Raw genomic sequence first — 18,826 nt, 5'->3', positions numbered from 1 at the left:
TGCAAAACAAACAAACAAACAAAAAACCCAACCAACCAAACAAAAAAAAACCACCAAACCCACCACACCTCAAAACCATAACTTTCTCAATGAAGTGTTTTCACCAGTGAATATTACATTGATTTCTTACGTCTGGCTAGTATGACACACTGTATTTGACATTACCTTAAATAAAATATGAATAAGATAAAAAGAAAGATTCATTGACAGTAATGAAATAACAGGAGAGAATTTGCTCTTTGCAGAAGTCACAGGAAGTTTTGCCATTACCTCAGAAAATTCTTGTTTCATTCACAGGTAAAACTACATTTACCATTAAAGCCAATGGGGAATATTCACTAGCGAAAAACTGTAATTAGTGTTTTGAGAAAACTGAAAAATGAGGCATCAACTATGCTCTGTCAATCAAAAGTGTTGCTTGGATACAAAAGGCAAAGTTAATTTTGTATTTACTGATAGTTGTAAGTGAAACAGTTTTGTGGCAACATTACTGGATAATAAAATTTCCACATAACTTTATCTTTATAGGAGTTGGATTTTGAAGCTAAGACAAGCTATACCCTGAGGATAGAAGCAGCCAATATGCACGTTGACCCTCGCTTCCTGAGTCTGGGACCCTTCAGTGACATGACAACAGTGAAAATAATTGTAGAAGATGTTGATGAGCCGCCTGTGTTTACTTCACGTTTGTACTCCATGGTGGTGTCTGAAGCAGCAAAGGTTGGCACTATCATTGGAACTGTAGCAGCCCATGATCCAGATGCCTCAAATAGTCCTGTCAGGTAATTAAGATGCCTTAATTATTTACTTATTTAGCCTTTGTATTGAAGTTCTTCATTTTGTTGTGGAAGGGTCTTTGGTTACACTGAAAGCAATTAGTTAGCTTTTTCCCCTTGCAGAGGGAGACTGAGATGTTCTAAGAATTTGTGTATTTTGACCTTTATACTTCTGAACTACAGAACCTTTGACAAAAATAATACATTTAAATCTCTGTAAAACAAAGAAGATAAGACCTAATTTCAGCATTCTAAAGAAAAAAAAAATTGAACTCAACATACTACTAACATTTATTTCTCTCTCAGTTTAGGAAGAGTCTATTATTATCTATAACAATTATGTTCTCTTAAATCAACTGGGACCCATCCCCCCAATAAATAAATACATACATAAATAAATGGATAAATAAATAAATAGTACATATTTGTGTCTCTGTGTACGTACATATACATTTATATTCTGTGTGCACTATGCCCAAGCATGTAATAGCACATAGACTCTTGCATGGTAAACCAAAACTGTGGTCCCACAGAAAAAAAATGTTAGAAAAAACTCTTTAAATGAGAGAAATGAATAGGACAAGACACACCCAGTCCTAGTCAAACTGGTTAAAGGCAATAATCTTTTGTCATTTGTAAATTCTGCTGCAGCCAAATATCTTCCATTTGAATGGGAAGAGATAAAAATTTGAAAGGCCTCTTCATCTTCAGTGTGTCAAGAACCTGCAAGTCTTCCACAATCTAATGTTCAGGATCATAAAGAAACCATAAGAAACCATAAAATATCAATCTTATGTTTGCCTTTATCTAAGGTTAAAGCTCACAAAGCCAATGACAAAGACTCAGCACTTAAATTAAACCAGTAATGAGTTACTTTTTACTTTCCTTGTGCAGAATAGTAATAGTAATTGTCAAAGGAACATGCAAAGAATCTAGAGAGTAATACTTCTGACTTGATAATTTTACAAACTTAAACATCTGCATGAGTAGGAACACATACACAATTCACAGCTAAATTTTAAATTAAAGTTAAAATAAAGGTCTAATTTGTTATTATGGTTCATTTATGGCATACACAGAAAGGAACTTCACAGGTACAGAACACGTTCTGGTGTCACCTTTTTTGGTGATGATAAATTTTTAACTTTCATGCATTGTAGGTGAACTTGGAGCTCTAGTGTAGCTCTGTGGTTTCTAACGCAACAATCTCAAGTGGTAAAAATAAAGCATATGTTTCACTCCTAGAGGTGATTTAAGTGTTCTCACTCTCTCTTTCATTATACATTTGCAACATATTCAATATAGTTGAATCTTATCATGTATAAACAGCTCCTAGATGGATGGTTGGCAGGGATTTGCTTGTGACATTTTTCTTTGCTGAGCTGTTTCTTTGCTGTAGCAGTGTTTTCTCACATGGATGTCAGCATCTGGTGAATAATATCTGGTTCAGCAGAATCATGTAGAGTAGTTCCATAAATGCAGTCCATGCTCGGAATGCTTTTAATTCCTGCATAAGCATAAAGATAAGTTTATAGGCCTTGATCTGGCTAACTTTTACAATTTCAGCATAAAAAATAGTTATACCACCAGCTTAAAAACATCTTGATGATTTCTTCTGCTTTGAAGTTGTTTGGAATTTGAGAAGGAGGAAGAAAAGAAATAGTGAGGGTTTATCTATAAGATTGCAAACCTGCTATATACATTGTTGGAGGTACTGACAGATCTTATAATTTAAAGCTCTCCTGCATCTGCTGTGATGCATATCAGAGCCAAATTCACCTAAAATTGGAATGTGTTAAGGAGGATTAACACATAATACTTTTAATGATCTATTTAAGAAGTTTAAATTATTAGTCTATAAATAAGTATTTGAAATTCCAAACATTGGATTATACTGATAATGGTTTAAAAGTAGATTTGTTACAGTTCAGAAAAACATTGAAATCGTTGTACAATTCAGAAATGTTGAGTACTGGGCAGGCTGGGGGGGTGGTGGCAGGGAGAGGGAAGTAATAAATAGTTTGAAAATAAGAGGTTCTCATATATGGACCTGAGAACTACTGATGTTTGAACTAGCTTAAATAAAGGATTTATAAGTCCTGCAGCTCAAGATTTTAAAGTATTAATGGCTGCAAGGAATTAAAGGATTAAAAGTATTTAACATAGTGGGTTTTTTTAGAATTTGAATATGGATACAATGCTTGTAAATACGTTAAGGGAAACTGCTTGCTTCCTATGTGTAAAAATTATTTTTATTCTTGTTTCATAAGAAGCTGTTGTCCAATTTATATTGTTAGCTTTTCTCTTCTCCCTCTATCCCTCTCTCCTCTCCTCTCCTCTCCTCTCCTCTCCTCTCCTCTCCTCTCCTCTCCTCTCCTCTCCTCTCCTCTCCTCTCCTCTCCTCTCCTCTCCTCTCCTCTCCTCTCCTCTCCTCTCCTCTCCTCTCCTCTCCTCTCCTCTCCTCTCCTCTCCTCTCCTCTCCTCTCCTCTCCTCTCCTCTCCTCTCCTCTCCTCTCCTCTCCTCTCCTCTCCTCTCCTCTCCTCTCCTTTCCTCTCCTCTCCTCTCCTCTCCTCTCCTCTCCTCTCCTCTCCTCTCCTCTCCTCTCCTCTCCTCTCCTCTCCTCTCCTCTCCTCTCCTCTCCTCTCCTCTCCTCTCCTCTCCTCTCCTCTCCTCTCCTCTCCTCTCCTCTCCTCTCCTCTCCTCTCCTCTCCTCTCCTCTCCCTCTCCCTCTCCCTCTCCTCTCCCTCTCCTCTTCACCTTTCCCTCCACCCCTTCATCATTTTTATTGCTTTCTTTTTGCTTTCTTTTCCTTTTCTGTCTTCCTCACCTTCATTCTTCTCCTCCTCCTTCTTCTTTTCCTCCTTCTCCTCCTTCTCCTCCTTCTCCTCCTTCTCCTCCTTCTCCCTCTCCTTCTCCTTCCCCTTCCTTCTTCTCTTCTTTCTTTCTTACTATGTTTTTTTAAGAAAGGTCTTTGGTTCTTTGTGTTGCATAGTGATAGTCTTAATAATTGGGAAATCTAAGGACTGGCAGGAAACTGAACCCCAGCTATGAGGAGTGCCAAGACTGACGACATAGCAGAGGTGACAGGCATAGTCTCATGGGAAAGCTTGTCAGCCACAAAAAGGCTGAAGAGCACTGCTGACCAAATAAACAACAGTGCTGGCATGAAATAAAAAAATGAACTACAGGTAACATAAAATGAAAAAAAAAAAAAGGTGTTAGAGAGCCTTATTCCATGAAAACTGCTGTTACTATTGTTGTTACAACTCTTTACCCTGTTCTCCCTCTCACTGTCACATAATATGATAAAACAATTCTAATTATGTAACAAGTCTCTGCTCTAAGATTTTGCAGTCAAGAGGGATAAACAGAAACATCGTAATACAACAAAGTAGAAGCTGGTATATTGCAACACAGAACAAGCAAATAATGTCTTAAGATAATTATATCCAGGAAGTCACATTTTTTTTAACTATCTTCTATAATTCTTTTCTTCCATATCATTCAAAGGATTTGGTTAATTTTACACCAACAATCTAATATATTGTCAGTTTGACAGTAATTTTAATGATCACACTTGGTTTGATTAGGACATTTTAATCATCCTGAGTGTAAGGAAGTGCACTGGAGTACATACTTGATCTAAATGAGAGTGCAAAAATGTAACTCAATATTAAATCGAATGTCAACAATATTCCAGCTGTAAATCTAAACCTGCCTAATCACCTGTCCCTTTAAGGATTATAAGCAAAACACCCACAGACATTTTAACCTTTTCCCTTATGCTATTTTCTGTTTGCTGAGGACTATATTTCCCCTTCCTAAAACAAATTTAGAGGTAAAATATATGTTAAGCCAAAGAGTTATGGGCACGAGCCTGTGTTTGTGTAATGACAGTAAAGCACCAGGGGCTGACCGTGTTCACATGCAATCCCTTGACCTGCTCTGCATAATCTCTTTTTTCGCCTGATCCTGCAGCTCTGGGTGATGTAGGGGCTCTTCTGTTGGCGATGGAAAGTTTTGTGCTCAGACTTTAGGGGAATGAAGAATGATTTCAAGGTCTTGGGAAGGATGGTGAAAGACTCAGGGGCTCAAGTGATCTTCTCTTCACTCCTTCCGTCTTCTAGTGACGATTTGGGATGGAATAGGAAAATTCAGTCTCTTAATGGTTGGCTCCAAGACTGGTGCTACAGGCAGGGCTTTGGATTTTTTGATAATGGTTGGTTTTATAAGACACCAGTCCGGACAGTGTCACGCGGGAAAGGTTTATCCCGCAGGGGCAAAAGGATGCTGGGGCAGGAATTAGCTGGGCTCATCTGGAGAGCTTTAAACTCTTTAAACTAGGCTCAAAGGGGGATGGGGCTGTAGCTGGGCTTGTCCAGGTGGGGCAGCATTCTAAAACTGATGAGGACCGGGTGGCCTCCTATGCTCCTAGGGAGAAATTGGTGTGCTCTGCTCGCTCCCTGAAATGCCTGTACACCAATGCACGCAGCATGGGGAATAAGCAGGAGGAGTTAGAATCCTGTGTTCAGTCGGGAGATTATGGTCTGGTGGCAATTACGGAAACATGGTGGGACAGTTCACATGACTGGAACGTGGTCATGGATGGCTATGCCCTTTTCAGGAAAGACAGGCCAGCCAGACGTGGTGGTGGAGTTGCTCTCTATGTGAGAGAGCAACTACAATGTACTAAATTCTGCCCAGGAGTGGATGACGAGCGAGTTGAGAGTCTATGGGTCAGGATCAAGGGGCAGGCTGGCAGGGGTGACATTGTTGTGGGCGTCTGTTACAGGCCACCAGATCAGGCTGAGGAAGTTGATGAGGCCTTCTATGGGCAGTTGAGAGTGGCCTCACAGTCACAGGCCCTGGTTGTTGTGGGGGATTTTAACTTCCCTGATGTTTGCTGGAAGGACCATTCAGCCAGCCAGCCATGGTCCAGGAGGTTCCTCCAGTGCATTGATGATAACTTCCTCATGCAGATGGTGGAGGAGCCGACTAGGAGAGGTGCACTGCTGGATCTCATCCTCACTAACAAGGAGGGTCTGGTCGAAGCAGTAAAGGTTGAGGGCTGCCTGGGTTGCAGTGACCACGAGATGGTGGGGTTCAGCATCTTAGGTGGCAGGAACAGAATAGCAAGTAGAATTGCAACCCTGGACTTTAGCAGGGCTAACTTTGGCCTTTTCAAGCAATTGCTGGGGGAAATCCCATGGGCAAGGTTGCTTGAAGGAAAAGGGACCCAAGATAGCTGGATTGCATTCAGAGATTGCTTCTTCCACGCTCAGGATCAGAGCATCCCCACACGAAGGAAGTCAAGGAAGGGAGCCAGGAGGCCTGCGTGGTTGAATAGGGATCTGTTGGGTATGCTCAAGCAGAAGAGGAGAGTTTACAGGTCATGGAAGCAGGGGCTGGCCACTTGGGAAGAATATAAGGCTGCTGTTAGAGGATGTAGGAAGGCAGCTAGGATAGCCAAGGCCTCCTTAGAATTACAGCTGGTGAGGGGGGTCAAGGACAGCAAAAATAACTTTTTCAAATACATAGCAGATAAAACTAATACCAGAGGCAGTGTAGGCCCACTGATGGATGGGGTGGGTGCTCTGGTGGCAGAAGATACAGAGAAGGCAGAATTACTGAATGTCTTCTTTGTCTCTGTCTACTCTGCCGGAGGCTGTCCTGGGGAGCCCTGTACCCCTGAGACCCCGGATGAAGCCAGGTCAATGGAGGAGTTTGCTTTAGTTGATGAGGACTGGGTTAGGGAGCAATTAAATAGTCTGGACATCCATAAATCCATGGGTCCAGATGGGATGCATCCGCGGGTGCTGAGGGAGCTGGCTGAAGTAATTGCTGGACTGCTCTCCATCATCTTTGCCAAGTCCTGGGAAACGGGGGGAGGTGCCCGAGGATTGGAGGAAAGCAAATGTCACTCCAGTCTTCAAAAAGGGCAAGAAGGAGGACCCGGGTAATTATAGACCGGTCAGCCTCACCTCTGTCCCTGGGAAAGTAATGGAACAGCTTATCCTTGGTGCCATCTCAAGGCATATCAAGGATAAGAGGGTTATTAGGGGCAGTCAGCATGGCTTCACCAAGGGTAGGTCATGCTTGACCAACCTCATAGCCTTTTATGAGAATGTAACAAGATGGATGGATGATGGCAGAGCAGTGGATGTGGTCTACCTTGACTTCAGTAAAGCCTTTGACACAGTCTCCCACAGCATCCTCACAGCTAAGTTGAGGAGGTGTGGTCTAGACAATAGAGTAGTGAGGTGGGTTGCAAACTGGCTTAAGGAGAGAAGCCAGAGAGTGGTAGTCAATGGTGCAGAGTCTAGTTGGAGGCCAGTATCTAGTGGAGTGCCTCAGGGGTCAGTACTGGGGCCAATATTATTCAATATATTCATTAACGATTTAGACGAGGGAACAGAGTGTACTATCAGCAAATTTGCTGATGACACTAAGCTGGGAGGGGTGGCTGACATCCCAGAAGGCTGTGCTGCCATCCAGCGTGACCTGGACAGGCTGGAGAGTTGGGTGGGGAATAACCTAATGAAATTTAACAAGGGCAAGTGTAGAGTCCTGCATCTGGGCAGGAACAACCCCAGGTTCCACTATAGGTTGGGAAATTACATATTAGAGAGCAGTGTAGGGGAAAGGGACCTGAGGGTCCTGGTGGACAACAGGATGACCATGAGCCAGCACTGTGCCCTTGTGGCCAGGAAGGCCAATGGCATCCTGGGGTGTATTAGAAGGGGGGTGGTTAGTAGATCGAGAGAGGTCCTCCTTCCCCTCTACTCTGCCCTGGTGAGACCACATCTGGAATATTGTGTCCAGTTCTGGGCCCCTCAGTTCCAGAAGGACAGGGAACTGCTGGAGGGGGTCCAGCGTAGGGCAACGAAGATGATGAAAGGAGTGAAGCACCTCCCTTATGAAGAAAGGCTGAGGGAGCTGGGTCTCTTTAGTTTGGAGAAGCGGAAACTAAGGGGGGACCTTATCAATGTTTATAAATATATAAAGGGTGAGTGCCATGAAGATGGAGCCAGGCTCTTCTCGGTGGCAAACAATGATAGGACAAGGGGTAATGGGATCAAGCTGGAACAGAAGAGGTTCCACTTAAATTTGAGAAGAAACTTCTTCTCAGTGAGGGTGACAGAGCATTGGAACAGGCTGCCCAGGGAGGTTGTGGAGTCTCCTTCTCTGGAGACATTCAAAACCCACCTGGACATGTTCCTGTGCGACCTCACCTAGGCGTTCCTGCTCCAGCAGGGGGATTGGACTAGATGATCTTTTGAGATCCCTTCCAATCCCAAACATACTGTGATAGTGTGATACTGTGTCTGCCAGTCCCCATGGGGCACTGCCTGTTTGGTAGAGCCATGTAGCAAACTTCCAACTTGCCTTGTCCTCAGCTGGGGTTCAGGAGGATGCTATTCTATTAATAAATGGAATACCTACAGCCTCACTTAAGAGGACACTGTAGAAACATAGCCTGCCAGTTAGCATAGGTCACTGTGTAACTCACCTTTGCAATGGCTTTGCTTATCTCAACATCCTAGAGAAACTCAACAAAACAAAGCTCAAAATGGGGAAATAGCGGAAACACTTTCTCTCTAATAAGAAATCAATGAAACATTTTTGAAGCTGTAATTGAACATAAATAAAAAGTTTTCTTTCATCATTCACTTAGGTACTCAATAGATCGAAACACAGACCTGGAGAGGTATTTCAATATTGATGCCAACAGTGGAGTCATTACAACTGCCAAATCTTTGGACAGGGAAACTAATGCTGTTCATAATATCACGGTTTTGGCTATGGAAAGTCGTAAGTAACAATTTAAAGATTTTATTGTCTGTTTATCTGTAAAACTTCAGGCTTCACTGTGATCAGCTGCACTGAAATTATGACAGTTTCAAACCATGGCAGGTAAAAATAGCTTTTTACTCAATGTAAAAGAAATCCGTGTCATAAAAACAGGTTAAGTGTTCACTCTTCCCTTTGTCTCACACCATATGTAGTCTTTTGACCTCTGAAAAACAAGTACAAGAGAAGATGAAATGTTTTAAGTCAGCAGTCTCAGACCAGGTATCATTAGAGAAAAAGTGATATGGAGTATAGAGGAGAGGAGTTAGCCCATCTTAGTGATGGCAGTCACTTAGAGTTGATTGCTGTTGGCCAACCACAGCATTCTTAAGAGTTATGAAGGAAAGGGGATGTGAAGGCTTGTGTGCTTTCCACTGTAGAGGATATTTTGTGCTTCATATCTTTTCTGGTGTAAAATGAAAAGTGTTGAAGAACTGAATCCTTCAAACACATGCAATAAGAATTTTGTTAATGCAAGTTTAAACCTAAACTTGTTCAGGTCTGAATACATTCTGTGAAAAACTACATATTTTTGCCTTTATATTTGAAGAATCTATTTCTTAAAATTTCATCCTTATTACTATTCTGTTGGGCTGTGTTAATAAAAGAGTTATTAGTTCTCTGGCCTGCTATTTTAAAAATCCTTACTTCTTGCTTTCATTGAGATTAATTTAATGTTTAACCTGAAAGCTAACATTTTTCATTTAGTGTTTGTATGAATTTATCTTGCATTCTTAGAAGGAGAATTTTGGTCTAGGAGGCCAGCATGGAAAACAAAAATTTTTCTGGATAGTAACAAAGCTGACAAGGTAGTCAAGGGGCTTACTTGACACAAGTGAGAGTATAGGAGCAAAAGTAAAACCTTACAATGCTTTAATTTATCTTCGTGGCCTGATTGGTTTTCAATAAGCTTAGATCAGCAGAGGAAACGGTGTCAAAATTTCTTACTCCTCTGGTATTTCACATGTGGAATAAAAAACCTAAACAAAACACCTTGTGATATACATTTGGATGCATTTCTTTAAATACTTACAATATTTACTAAAATGTGGTCACAATAACCTATAAAAAGACAGATACATATTTGAAGCCTTGTAAAGTTTTTCATTCTGCCATACATTATCACTAATATCACTGTTTGTGGTAAAGAAATACAATCTCTCTTTTCTCTACTCCAAAACAGAAGTGTTTTCTAGCAAAATAATTATAGCACATGCTGATGTCCTTTATGCTTATAAAAAAATCTACTATATAAGACTAAATGATGACACTGGACTCTGAACAGATTCATATTTTAGCTGAAGATGTGCATCAGTTTAAGAATATTATTCATATTTAAAGTGTTCAATATGTTAATGACAGTCTTGAAATACTTAGTTGTGTGTGCGCTTTAAATACTTTGGTATTTAGTTGGGAACACAGGTTCCTCTTTTTTTTTCTATTATAAATAGCTGAAGGAATTCTGGTTTTAGCTTCTTAATAGCTGATCAATCTAAATCGCAACAAAAATGTGTTTAACCCATAATAACCATGCTATTTGTGATATTAATAGTGCTGTTCTGGCTAGCTATACTCCTTGGTGATGGTTTTACATCTTCTTGCTCTTAGCCTTCCACATTATGTGATTCAGTGCTGTGGTTAGTGAGTTAGATTTCCAGTTTATCCGTGAGACTAAAACCTTAATTTAATTAAAGTGGCTGGAAAACAAAAAACATTATTTCCACGACGTCCAGAAGATCATAGAATCATAGAACAGTTTAGCTGGGAAGGGACCTTCAAATGTTGTCTAGTCCAAGCCCCTGCAATGGGTTGGGACATCTTCAACAAGATCAGGTTGCCCAGAGCCTCGGCCAGCCTGGTCTTGAATGTGTCCAGGGATGGGGCATCTACCACCTCTCTGGGCAACCCATTCCACTATTTTGTCACCTTCATTGTAAAAAAATTCTTCCTCATGTCTTGCCTGAATCTCCCTTCTTCTAGTTTAAAACCATTACCCCTTGTCCTGTCATAACACACCCTTGTAAAAAGTCTGTCTCCATCTTTCTTATAGGCCCATTTTAGGTACTGAAAGGCTGTGATATGGTCTGCCCGGAGCCTTCTCTTCTCCAGGCTGAACAAACTCAACTCTCTCAGCCTTTCCTCATAGGAAAAGTATTCTATCACACTCATCATCTTGGTGGCCTCCTCTGGACCCTCTCCAAGAGGTCCATGTCATTCCTGTACTGAGGGCTCCAAAGCTGGATGCAGAACTCCATGTGGGGTCTCACCAGGGCAGAGCAGAGGGGCAGAATGACCTCCTTTGACCTGCTGACCACTCTTTTTTTGATGCAGTCTAAGAAATGGTTGGCTTTCTGGGCTGCAAGAGCACATTGCTGCCTCATGTCCTGTCTTTCATCCACCAGAAATCCCAAGTCATTTTTGGCAGGTCTGCTGTCAATCCCTTCTTCCACAAGCCTGTATTGATACTGGGGGTTGCCCCAACCCAGGTTCAAGACCTTCCGCTTGGCTTCATTGAACCTCATGAGGTTCTCCAAGATCAAGCCAAGAACTTCCTATGTATTTCTAGAAACAATTGTAATGGATTTGACATGTACATGCAAAAGAAAAATGCAAATGAAAAATGTACTGACCCAGATAATAACGTGCAAGGAGCAATTTTTAATTGTTTTGTTGTCTTCTTTTCCTATAGAGAATCCAGCACAAATTGGGAGAGGGTATGTAGCCATCACTATCCTTGACATCAATGACAATGCCCCTGAGTTTGCCATGGAGTATGAGGCAACTGTCTGTGAAAACGCTCAACCTGGTCAGGTATGGCTTGATCGGGATTTTTTGTGTTTATTTTTATTAGATAGGCAGCCATTCCTTATGGAAGCCTGACAGCTTTAAGATAAAATATAACCAGCTTATGCCGATAAAAATGATGCTGTGATGTGCAGCACAAGCACATATTAGTCAAACCTGAACATCTTCACCATATCTCTGAAGAGAAAGACTTGGGTGTAAAAGTTATTTGTTGAAGGTACTGTTAAAATCTCTGGCTTTCTTACTGCTATAACTGACATATTTTGCTAAACTGACCTAATTTTGAATAATATTAAGAATGCTTACTTCCTCCTAATTTTGCTAGGAAGTGGCAAGTCATAACACGGAGGTTGTTCTGAGATGAAAGGACTAGCATTCCTAAAATGAGTAGGAACTTTTATTTCCCTCAGGAGAAAGTATGTGTCATAAGGACACCATTTCACAAGAGAAATATATTCCTACCATATTCCACAGGGTTTTTAACTCCCCAGATATCTCCCTAGTAGTCCCATACTCAACTTAAAGTTTCTGGTGTTATTTACCCTTGGTGTCTCTCATATTTGGACTTTTCTTCTCTACCTTGTATGACCTCAGAAAATGTATAGATTTTCTCATTCTCTCTTTTTTTTTTTTCTCATGGAAAAACAGTAGGTGTTTCACTCACATAGATCCCACATATTCCCTGGAAGACTTGGCGCTTTTGTGTATTTTCCCAGAATATTGTATTTCCTGTGGCAGACATTGTTTATTGCATATTTCAAATTCACAGCATACTTTAAATCCTTAACAGAAAACACTATGATTATTAGCTTGTGTTCATGAAGAATATAGGATATGCGTGTTCTTCTTGGAATACCTGCTTGTTACTCTGAATTGTTAGCTCTGGGTATTCATACCTTATGGATTTTAAGCAATGATGGCCCTCTTTTTTTAGAGGCAATTTTGGACAAAATTTTAGAAAATTAAATCAGAAAAATAATTATAATAATAAAAAATAAATCCCAGGAGATATTAATGTACTTATGACTTGTCTTTTTATTTCCATGATATTAAAAAAAAAAAAGTAAGTGAATTATTGCCCAAAAGCATAATCTTCTCCTTGTGAAAATTTACAACATCAATTGTAACCACCTCTAACTACATTGAGGTCCAAGCAGAAGATACACTTCTTCCACTGCTATGCAGTTTATACTCCAAGCCCTGGAGAATGCCAGGACCTAACTTTCTCATAGGCCCTGCTGGTCATTACTTTTTGACAATAAAGTTGGTACAGGGAAAGTAAAAAGTCACATTTTACTTTTAATCCTGTCTGTGCATACATAAGAGATTAGAAAAGCAAAAAGCAGTAACAACCAGGCTCAAGGGAGGATTGATACTTTGATAGGTAATAGAGGGGTTATACAATGCACATGTGTTTATGCTTCTTACCATTCCAAACAATGAAACCCCAATGAATCTCAAAACAGGTGATCCAGAAAATCAGTGCAATTGATAAAGATGACCCACCAAATGGCCATCAGTTCTACTTCAGTTTAACAGCAGAGGCAGCAAATAACCACAATTTTACACTGCAGGACAACAAAGGTAAGGACATTTTGTTTATGTAAATATTCATAATTTTGAATGTATCATGCTGATTATGACCTACCTAAACTTCTATTCTGGTAAGGACATAATTTAAGTTATAAACAGCCTGCAAAATAATTTTATCTCTAGATTATTTGTCAAAGAAATTAAGCTGTTGTTTGAATCTTTTAAAGCCTTGAGCGTAACAGAGCAGCTTCTTTTTTTTTTTTTCCCCAGGAGTCATTATTCTCCTTTTTTTTTTTTTTTTCCTGTATTTATAGGTTTTTATCTAAATTAGATTTTACTTTGGGTCAGTGACTGAAAAATGTCCAGGAATTCATGTTGTATTAGTATCACTCAGGGCATAAAAAGTAAGTGCATAGTAAATCAAAATTTTTTGTTTTGTTTTTTTTAGAAAAACATATATTTTCAGTAAGTATACCATCTATTGAAGAATGCTTTTGATAATGGAAGCTACTTACAATATTTATAGAGACTTCTTATGACTATTTCTGAAAGACTTATGCAAAGACTCCTGTTGACCTCATGTTACTATTAGTTAAAATATCTAAGAACAAGCTTCTAATTAGTGTTCTCATTAGTTGCATTGCACAGCATGGCAGCTGGGCAGAAGGGTGTATATCAGTCAGTTGGGATATTAGCTGAAGCAAATATAACTAAATAGACACTGTGTTACTCTTGCATTGCTCTTTTATGGATCAGTACAGAACGAGAGCTACAAAGTCACCCTTATTAATACAACAAGAAAAACAGACATATGGTGGACTAAAGGATAATATTTGTACAGAAAGGCTTTGAACAACATTCACTAAGTACAACATGTGACCTAATAAAGTTCTCTCACACAGCTAATTATTGCCTTACCCTGCATGTTTTTATTGACATGCTTAATTTTCTTCATATGAGCAGTTTGCAGTTTGACAGTAGAGACTGTAATAGTAATAATGATCAAAATAATAACAATGCATTAGACTAACATTCTATTCAGAAATCTGACATTGTTATAAGTAAAGTATTTAATGAAAGACAGGCCCTCTTCCAGGGAACTTATAATTTGGAAAAAGTAATAATAGACTTTTGCAATGCCAGTAAAATCAATGGAGTTACAAGACAAAGCAGCAGTTTGACGTTAATTAATTTTATGCGTATCTCATGTGATGCTATATGAAGAAGTGCTTGCATCTTTTGCCAGATAGGTCATAACAGATGACACAATAAGATAACTTTACAGGACTATTGTATGTTAGTCTATAGATAGATAGATAGATAGATGGATGGATAGATGAGTAGATAGACAGACAGGCAGCATGGCCGACCAACCTTTTCTATACATTCTAGGAGATGTAACTCCCTGCCTCTCAGGAGCTGTCAACCTGTACTGAGCACAGTGAGTTTTGCACATATTTTCTGGAACACATGGACTTTTTAATCTCCCAACTCAGAGCAACATTGGACCACACATTTTAGATTTATTATATTAGTCAGATGAGACTCAAAACAAATGCATGTCTCTGTCACATGTGCACTTACCTGTCTTTGTGCACCAACTGGAATTTTTGCATTAAAAAATATTTCATTGGTCTTCAGAACTTATTCTCCTATTAATACATTCATCTCTTCCATTAATACAATATCTATACTTGTAATAATTGAAATAGATCCTTGGAAATTAAGAAGGTATCTTGATACTTAATCTGATCCCTGAAATATGATTTTTAATTTTTTTTTTTTTAATAATGAACTAATCTTCAACTGTCTATTGAGAGTGTGGAATTGTGAGCTTAACTAAAAGCAAATATACCTCTGCAATTTTGAAACAGTCTTTCATGGAAAATAGAAACCTTTTTCTTTAATTAAATAACATTTCTCAGCTGATCTTATCTCTGCAGGTTCAAAATTGTATGACCAGGAAAGATAAACTTATTGAAATAATATAAACATGTTCATAAATTCTTCTAAGTGAAACGTTATTATTTATAGGCTTGTGTTGTAGAAAGGGCATATATTTTATATTTATCTTTTTTTATTCCTTTATCTAGATAACACTGCAACAGTATTAACCAAAAGAAATGGGTTCCGAAGACAGGAACAGTCTGTTTTCTACTTGCCAATATTCATTGTGGACAGTGGAACGCCTTCACTTAGTAGCACTAATACCCTTACCATCAGAGTCTGTGATTGTGATGCAGATGGTGTTGCTCAGACATGCAATGCAGAAGCATACATCTTGCCTGCAGGACTTAGCACTGGAGCCCTGATAGCAATATTGGCTTGCATCTTGACACTGCTAGGTATGTCTTCTTTCTGCTACCCTTATTTTCTGTTCAAAGTATAGCAGCAAAAGGTAGATAAATACATATGCACATAAGATTCAACACCACCTTTTACCCCTCCTCCCTGTCCCTCCCTGCCTCCTGCCCCTCCCCCCCGGCTCCAATTTCTCTAAACAGGGATGCCTAACATTCCAGGCAGAACAGCATTTTGTATCATGAGCCACACAAAACCTCTAGTTTGGAATTTTCAAGTTCAGATACCTTGTTTATATGTCAAGCTGCCTCCAGACATACACACGAAATAATAGGAAAAGAAAAAAAGATCACTTGCATTAAATGTGATATTTAAGAGATAGACAATACAATTTAAGGAAGTATTTGATTTAACATATCCACTGTATAACCAGTATCCCTTTTTCTGAGATACAACTATTTTTAGATATGTATTGATTTGCACAGAACAAAAGACATTCAGAAAATTCAACAGATGTAATTTGCTCATGGGAATCATCATATTTAATTGAACATTTTCTACAGAATGATCTTTTGTTGCTTCTGCTGCTGGTAGAACAGTTGGATTTTATGTTGTGAAACTGCAACCAGATAAAAGTCAGTGGAAAACAGTGAAACAGTGTCAACACCCTAGTTTCGTTAGTGATTCTCATTTCATGACTAGTCCTTAAACAAAATGACTACATAGTAGTACTAAAGGCCCAAGTCGAGGAGTAAAGATGAAGGATAAACTTGCATCTGGTTGATCTGCAGGATACAGGTGAGCAAAAGTACAGTTTTGCTTATTGTCAGAAAGATCACATGCTAACAAGGGTACCGATTTAGCACACAAGAATTTTCTTGAGTATTATTATCAATGGAGAGATTTTTCTGTTCCCTGGCTGTACACATTAGTCTAAGGGAAAGGGGAAGACCATAGCCTCCTCAGGTTGATACAATCCCAGTGGTGGTTTATCTATCACTGTTATCCAAGTAATTTGAATAGGTCAAATCAAGACTTTTGTCCACACTTCTGTTCATGTCAGTATTTCAACAATGTATAGATTTCTCATCAACTTGAATTAACCTCACTGTAAACCATTAGAAGCAAATGTCCCTTCTGTTACAAACATTTCTAAAGGACTGTTGTGGTTTAACTCCAGCTGGCAACAAAGCACCACACAGTCACTCTCTCACTCCCCCCTGGTGAGATGGAGGAGAGACTAAAAGTGAGAAAAACTGTGGGTTGAGATAAAGACAGTTTACTAAGTAAAATGAACTTTACATGAATATGAAGCTAAATGGTAGAGTTCAAAAAGGTATATAAAAGATCCTTTTGTATCAACTGGCATTGACATCAGTGGAAAAACTCCCATTTAAAGCTTTGGTCCAATGTACGTAAGAAGAAAAGTTCTGTAACAATAGCAATTCACTTCATCCCAAATTGAAATGCCATCATTTCTGTTATATGTGAAAAGGGAGTTTCTAAAGATTACATAAAAAAAATACTATATATAAAATGCAGCCTGCCTTGGGCATGAGCTTTTCTTAAATAGGAGTCATATGTCTTAAAGAGCATTGAATGGAGAAATAGCATGTTACCAGGGAATAACTTGCTTATTCTACTCAGTACAGGAGTATGCAGATACAACCAATAAATCAAGAAACATAAGCTTTTTATTACAATCATTTTTAAAGTGTGCCAAACAAGTGTTTGTTAAAAAATTGAGGGTAAGATCTCTGAACATAGTGTTTGAATAATAGGCTATGCGCTGAAGAGGAATCTGGCATATGGCCACCTTGAAGTTGACTTTATTGGCCAAAAACTTGGACTTACAAATGCAGCTGTCTGAATGCAAAACTGCTCTTTATCCAAATAGACATTTTTATCTGCTGTTATCACGTCCAGTCTAAACTGTTCCTTTTGAGTACAATTCAAAGCTGCAGGCACAGTTTAGGCTGCATTTGTATGCCAACCCTGGCTTTGAGTCCTGCATTTTGGTACTGTGTCCTGCTGCTGTTTTGTTCCATGCCTGGTGCCAGTCATAAGGAAGAGGTGCCTCAGCATCACTGCAGCTCAGTGAAGTCAAGTGTTGTTGCTTCTCTGGTCCCAGAGCCTTTCTTTTTCTCTCAGTTGTTCCTAGAAGACATTTTCTGGATCAGCTGAATGGTAGTGGTACTGCTAGGAATTTACCTTCTCCCTTTACCGTTGTTCATTTCACATCCATTCTCAAGGAGATCCACTATCACAGCATAAAAAATATGCTTCATCTGTTGGCAAGCAGTTCCAGGGCTGGGACCAAGGGATGCACCTTTTGGTGTAAGAGTTTATGAGTCAAAAGAGGAGACATGCTACTGGATCAAAAAGTTTTTTCTGACCCAAGTTTAACATGCAGTGCAAATCTAGTCACATTCATCAATGTCATTTCAATGTGAGTGCTAGTTATAAAGCAGAGGATGCATGAGATTTGCATAAATATCATGGATACATTCATCCTGGCACAAGCACCTTGAGTTCTCAACAAGCTCTTACTTTCTTAAAATTAGTATGGTATACTTTGATATTTGTTCATGCCCTATACATCCCTTTGTCTAATAAATAAACGTTTGTCTTGACTAAGGCTTAGACTGTCTCAGTGGGATGTGTTAGTGTTATTATTTTTACTTAAGAAACCAATCAATTTTAGATAAGCACAATGTTTTCAGTAGCACTAAGAAGGAAGAATGTTTGGAAATCATACTAATTCATTATAGTTGCATATAACATGGTGTAGACTATTTTTCAAACTGAAATAATTTTTAAATGTTAAAAAGGTTTTACTAGAATTGTTTTACCTCCTCATACTGAGTGATGGAGATTAAATTCTGAATTTTATTCCACAAGAATTTTCCAATACTTTGCTAATTACTCAAGAGAGCTTTATAATCACAAACTCTACAGTGAGGCTTTTTTTTGAAAATAAAAAAACAAACAAACAAAAAACCCCCTAAAAAAGTGACTGGAAGTTATTCTATAAAAAGCATATGAAAAGCTAGTTATTATACTTTTTAGACTGTACATAATTTTTAGAGAAGTAAGCAGGTATTTTGTAACTCCTCTGAAAATTATATGGTAATATAATTCAAGGTAATTTGCTTTTCAGTTAGCATCTTCCAGACACAATAATTTCTTTTATAATAAGTGCTTAGCATTACATTTGTACATAAAGTCACACAAAAAGAAGAAAGTTCACCTGTAGATAACCCAATAATATTTGAGAGGTTAAAGACTTTCTTTGCATTGAAACAATTGAAAGACAGATTGACATAATGCTTTTTCATTATTTTTATCTTCCAAACTTCTTCATATAATCTAGAAGTACCACATATTTTCTTAGAAACACATAGAAAGCCTCCTGTTAGTGTGCTACTAGAGTTTACAAGTTGATGCATTGACTAAATTTCAAAATACAGAAAAATTTTTACTTTTTCATTGAAAGATGAGGAATTTGTTATTGTTATCATGATATCACAATACCAAGAACCCAATTAAATCAGAACAC

General features: G+C 38.7%; 1 protein-coding gene across 4 annotated transcripts in view; it reads left to right on the top strand.

Annotated features, from left to right (window-relative positions):
- Window positions 1-18,826, top strand: part of CDH7 (cadherin 7) — a 138,882-nt gene that overhangs the window by 113,454 nt on the left and 6,602 nt on the right. For 3 of the 4 annotated variants that reach the window (XM_065053064.1, XM_065053065.1, XM_005498712.3), the window contains 5 exons: window positions 529-782; window positions 8,453-8,589; window positions 11,318-11,439; window positions 12,900-13,017; window positions 15,060-15,311. In XM_065053064.1, the coding sequence (XP_064909136.1) occupies window positions 529-782; window positions 8,453-8,589; window positions 11,318-11,439; window positions 12,900-13,017; window positions 15,060-15,311 (883 nt within the window). Of the gene's footprint in view, window positions 1-528; window positions 783-8,452; window positions 8,590-11,317; window positions 11,440-12,899; window positions 13,018-14,358; window positions 14,408-15,059; window positions 15,312-18,826 lie in introns of those variants that run through there. The other variant, XM_013367903.3, reaches the window with a different exon arrangement.

This window comes from Columba livia, chromosome 2 (assembly GCF_036013475.1).
Source record: "Columba livia isolate bColLiv1 breed racing homer chromosome 2, bColLiv1.pat.W.v2, whole genome shotgun sequence".
Taxonomy (NCBI): Eukaryota; Metazoa; Chordata; class Aves; order Columbiformes; family Columbidae; genus Columba; species Columba livia.
Note: the sequence above shows the minus strand (reverse complement) of the source record. Positions and strands in the feature narration are given on the sequence as shown.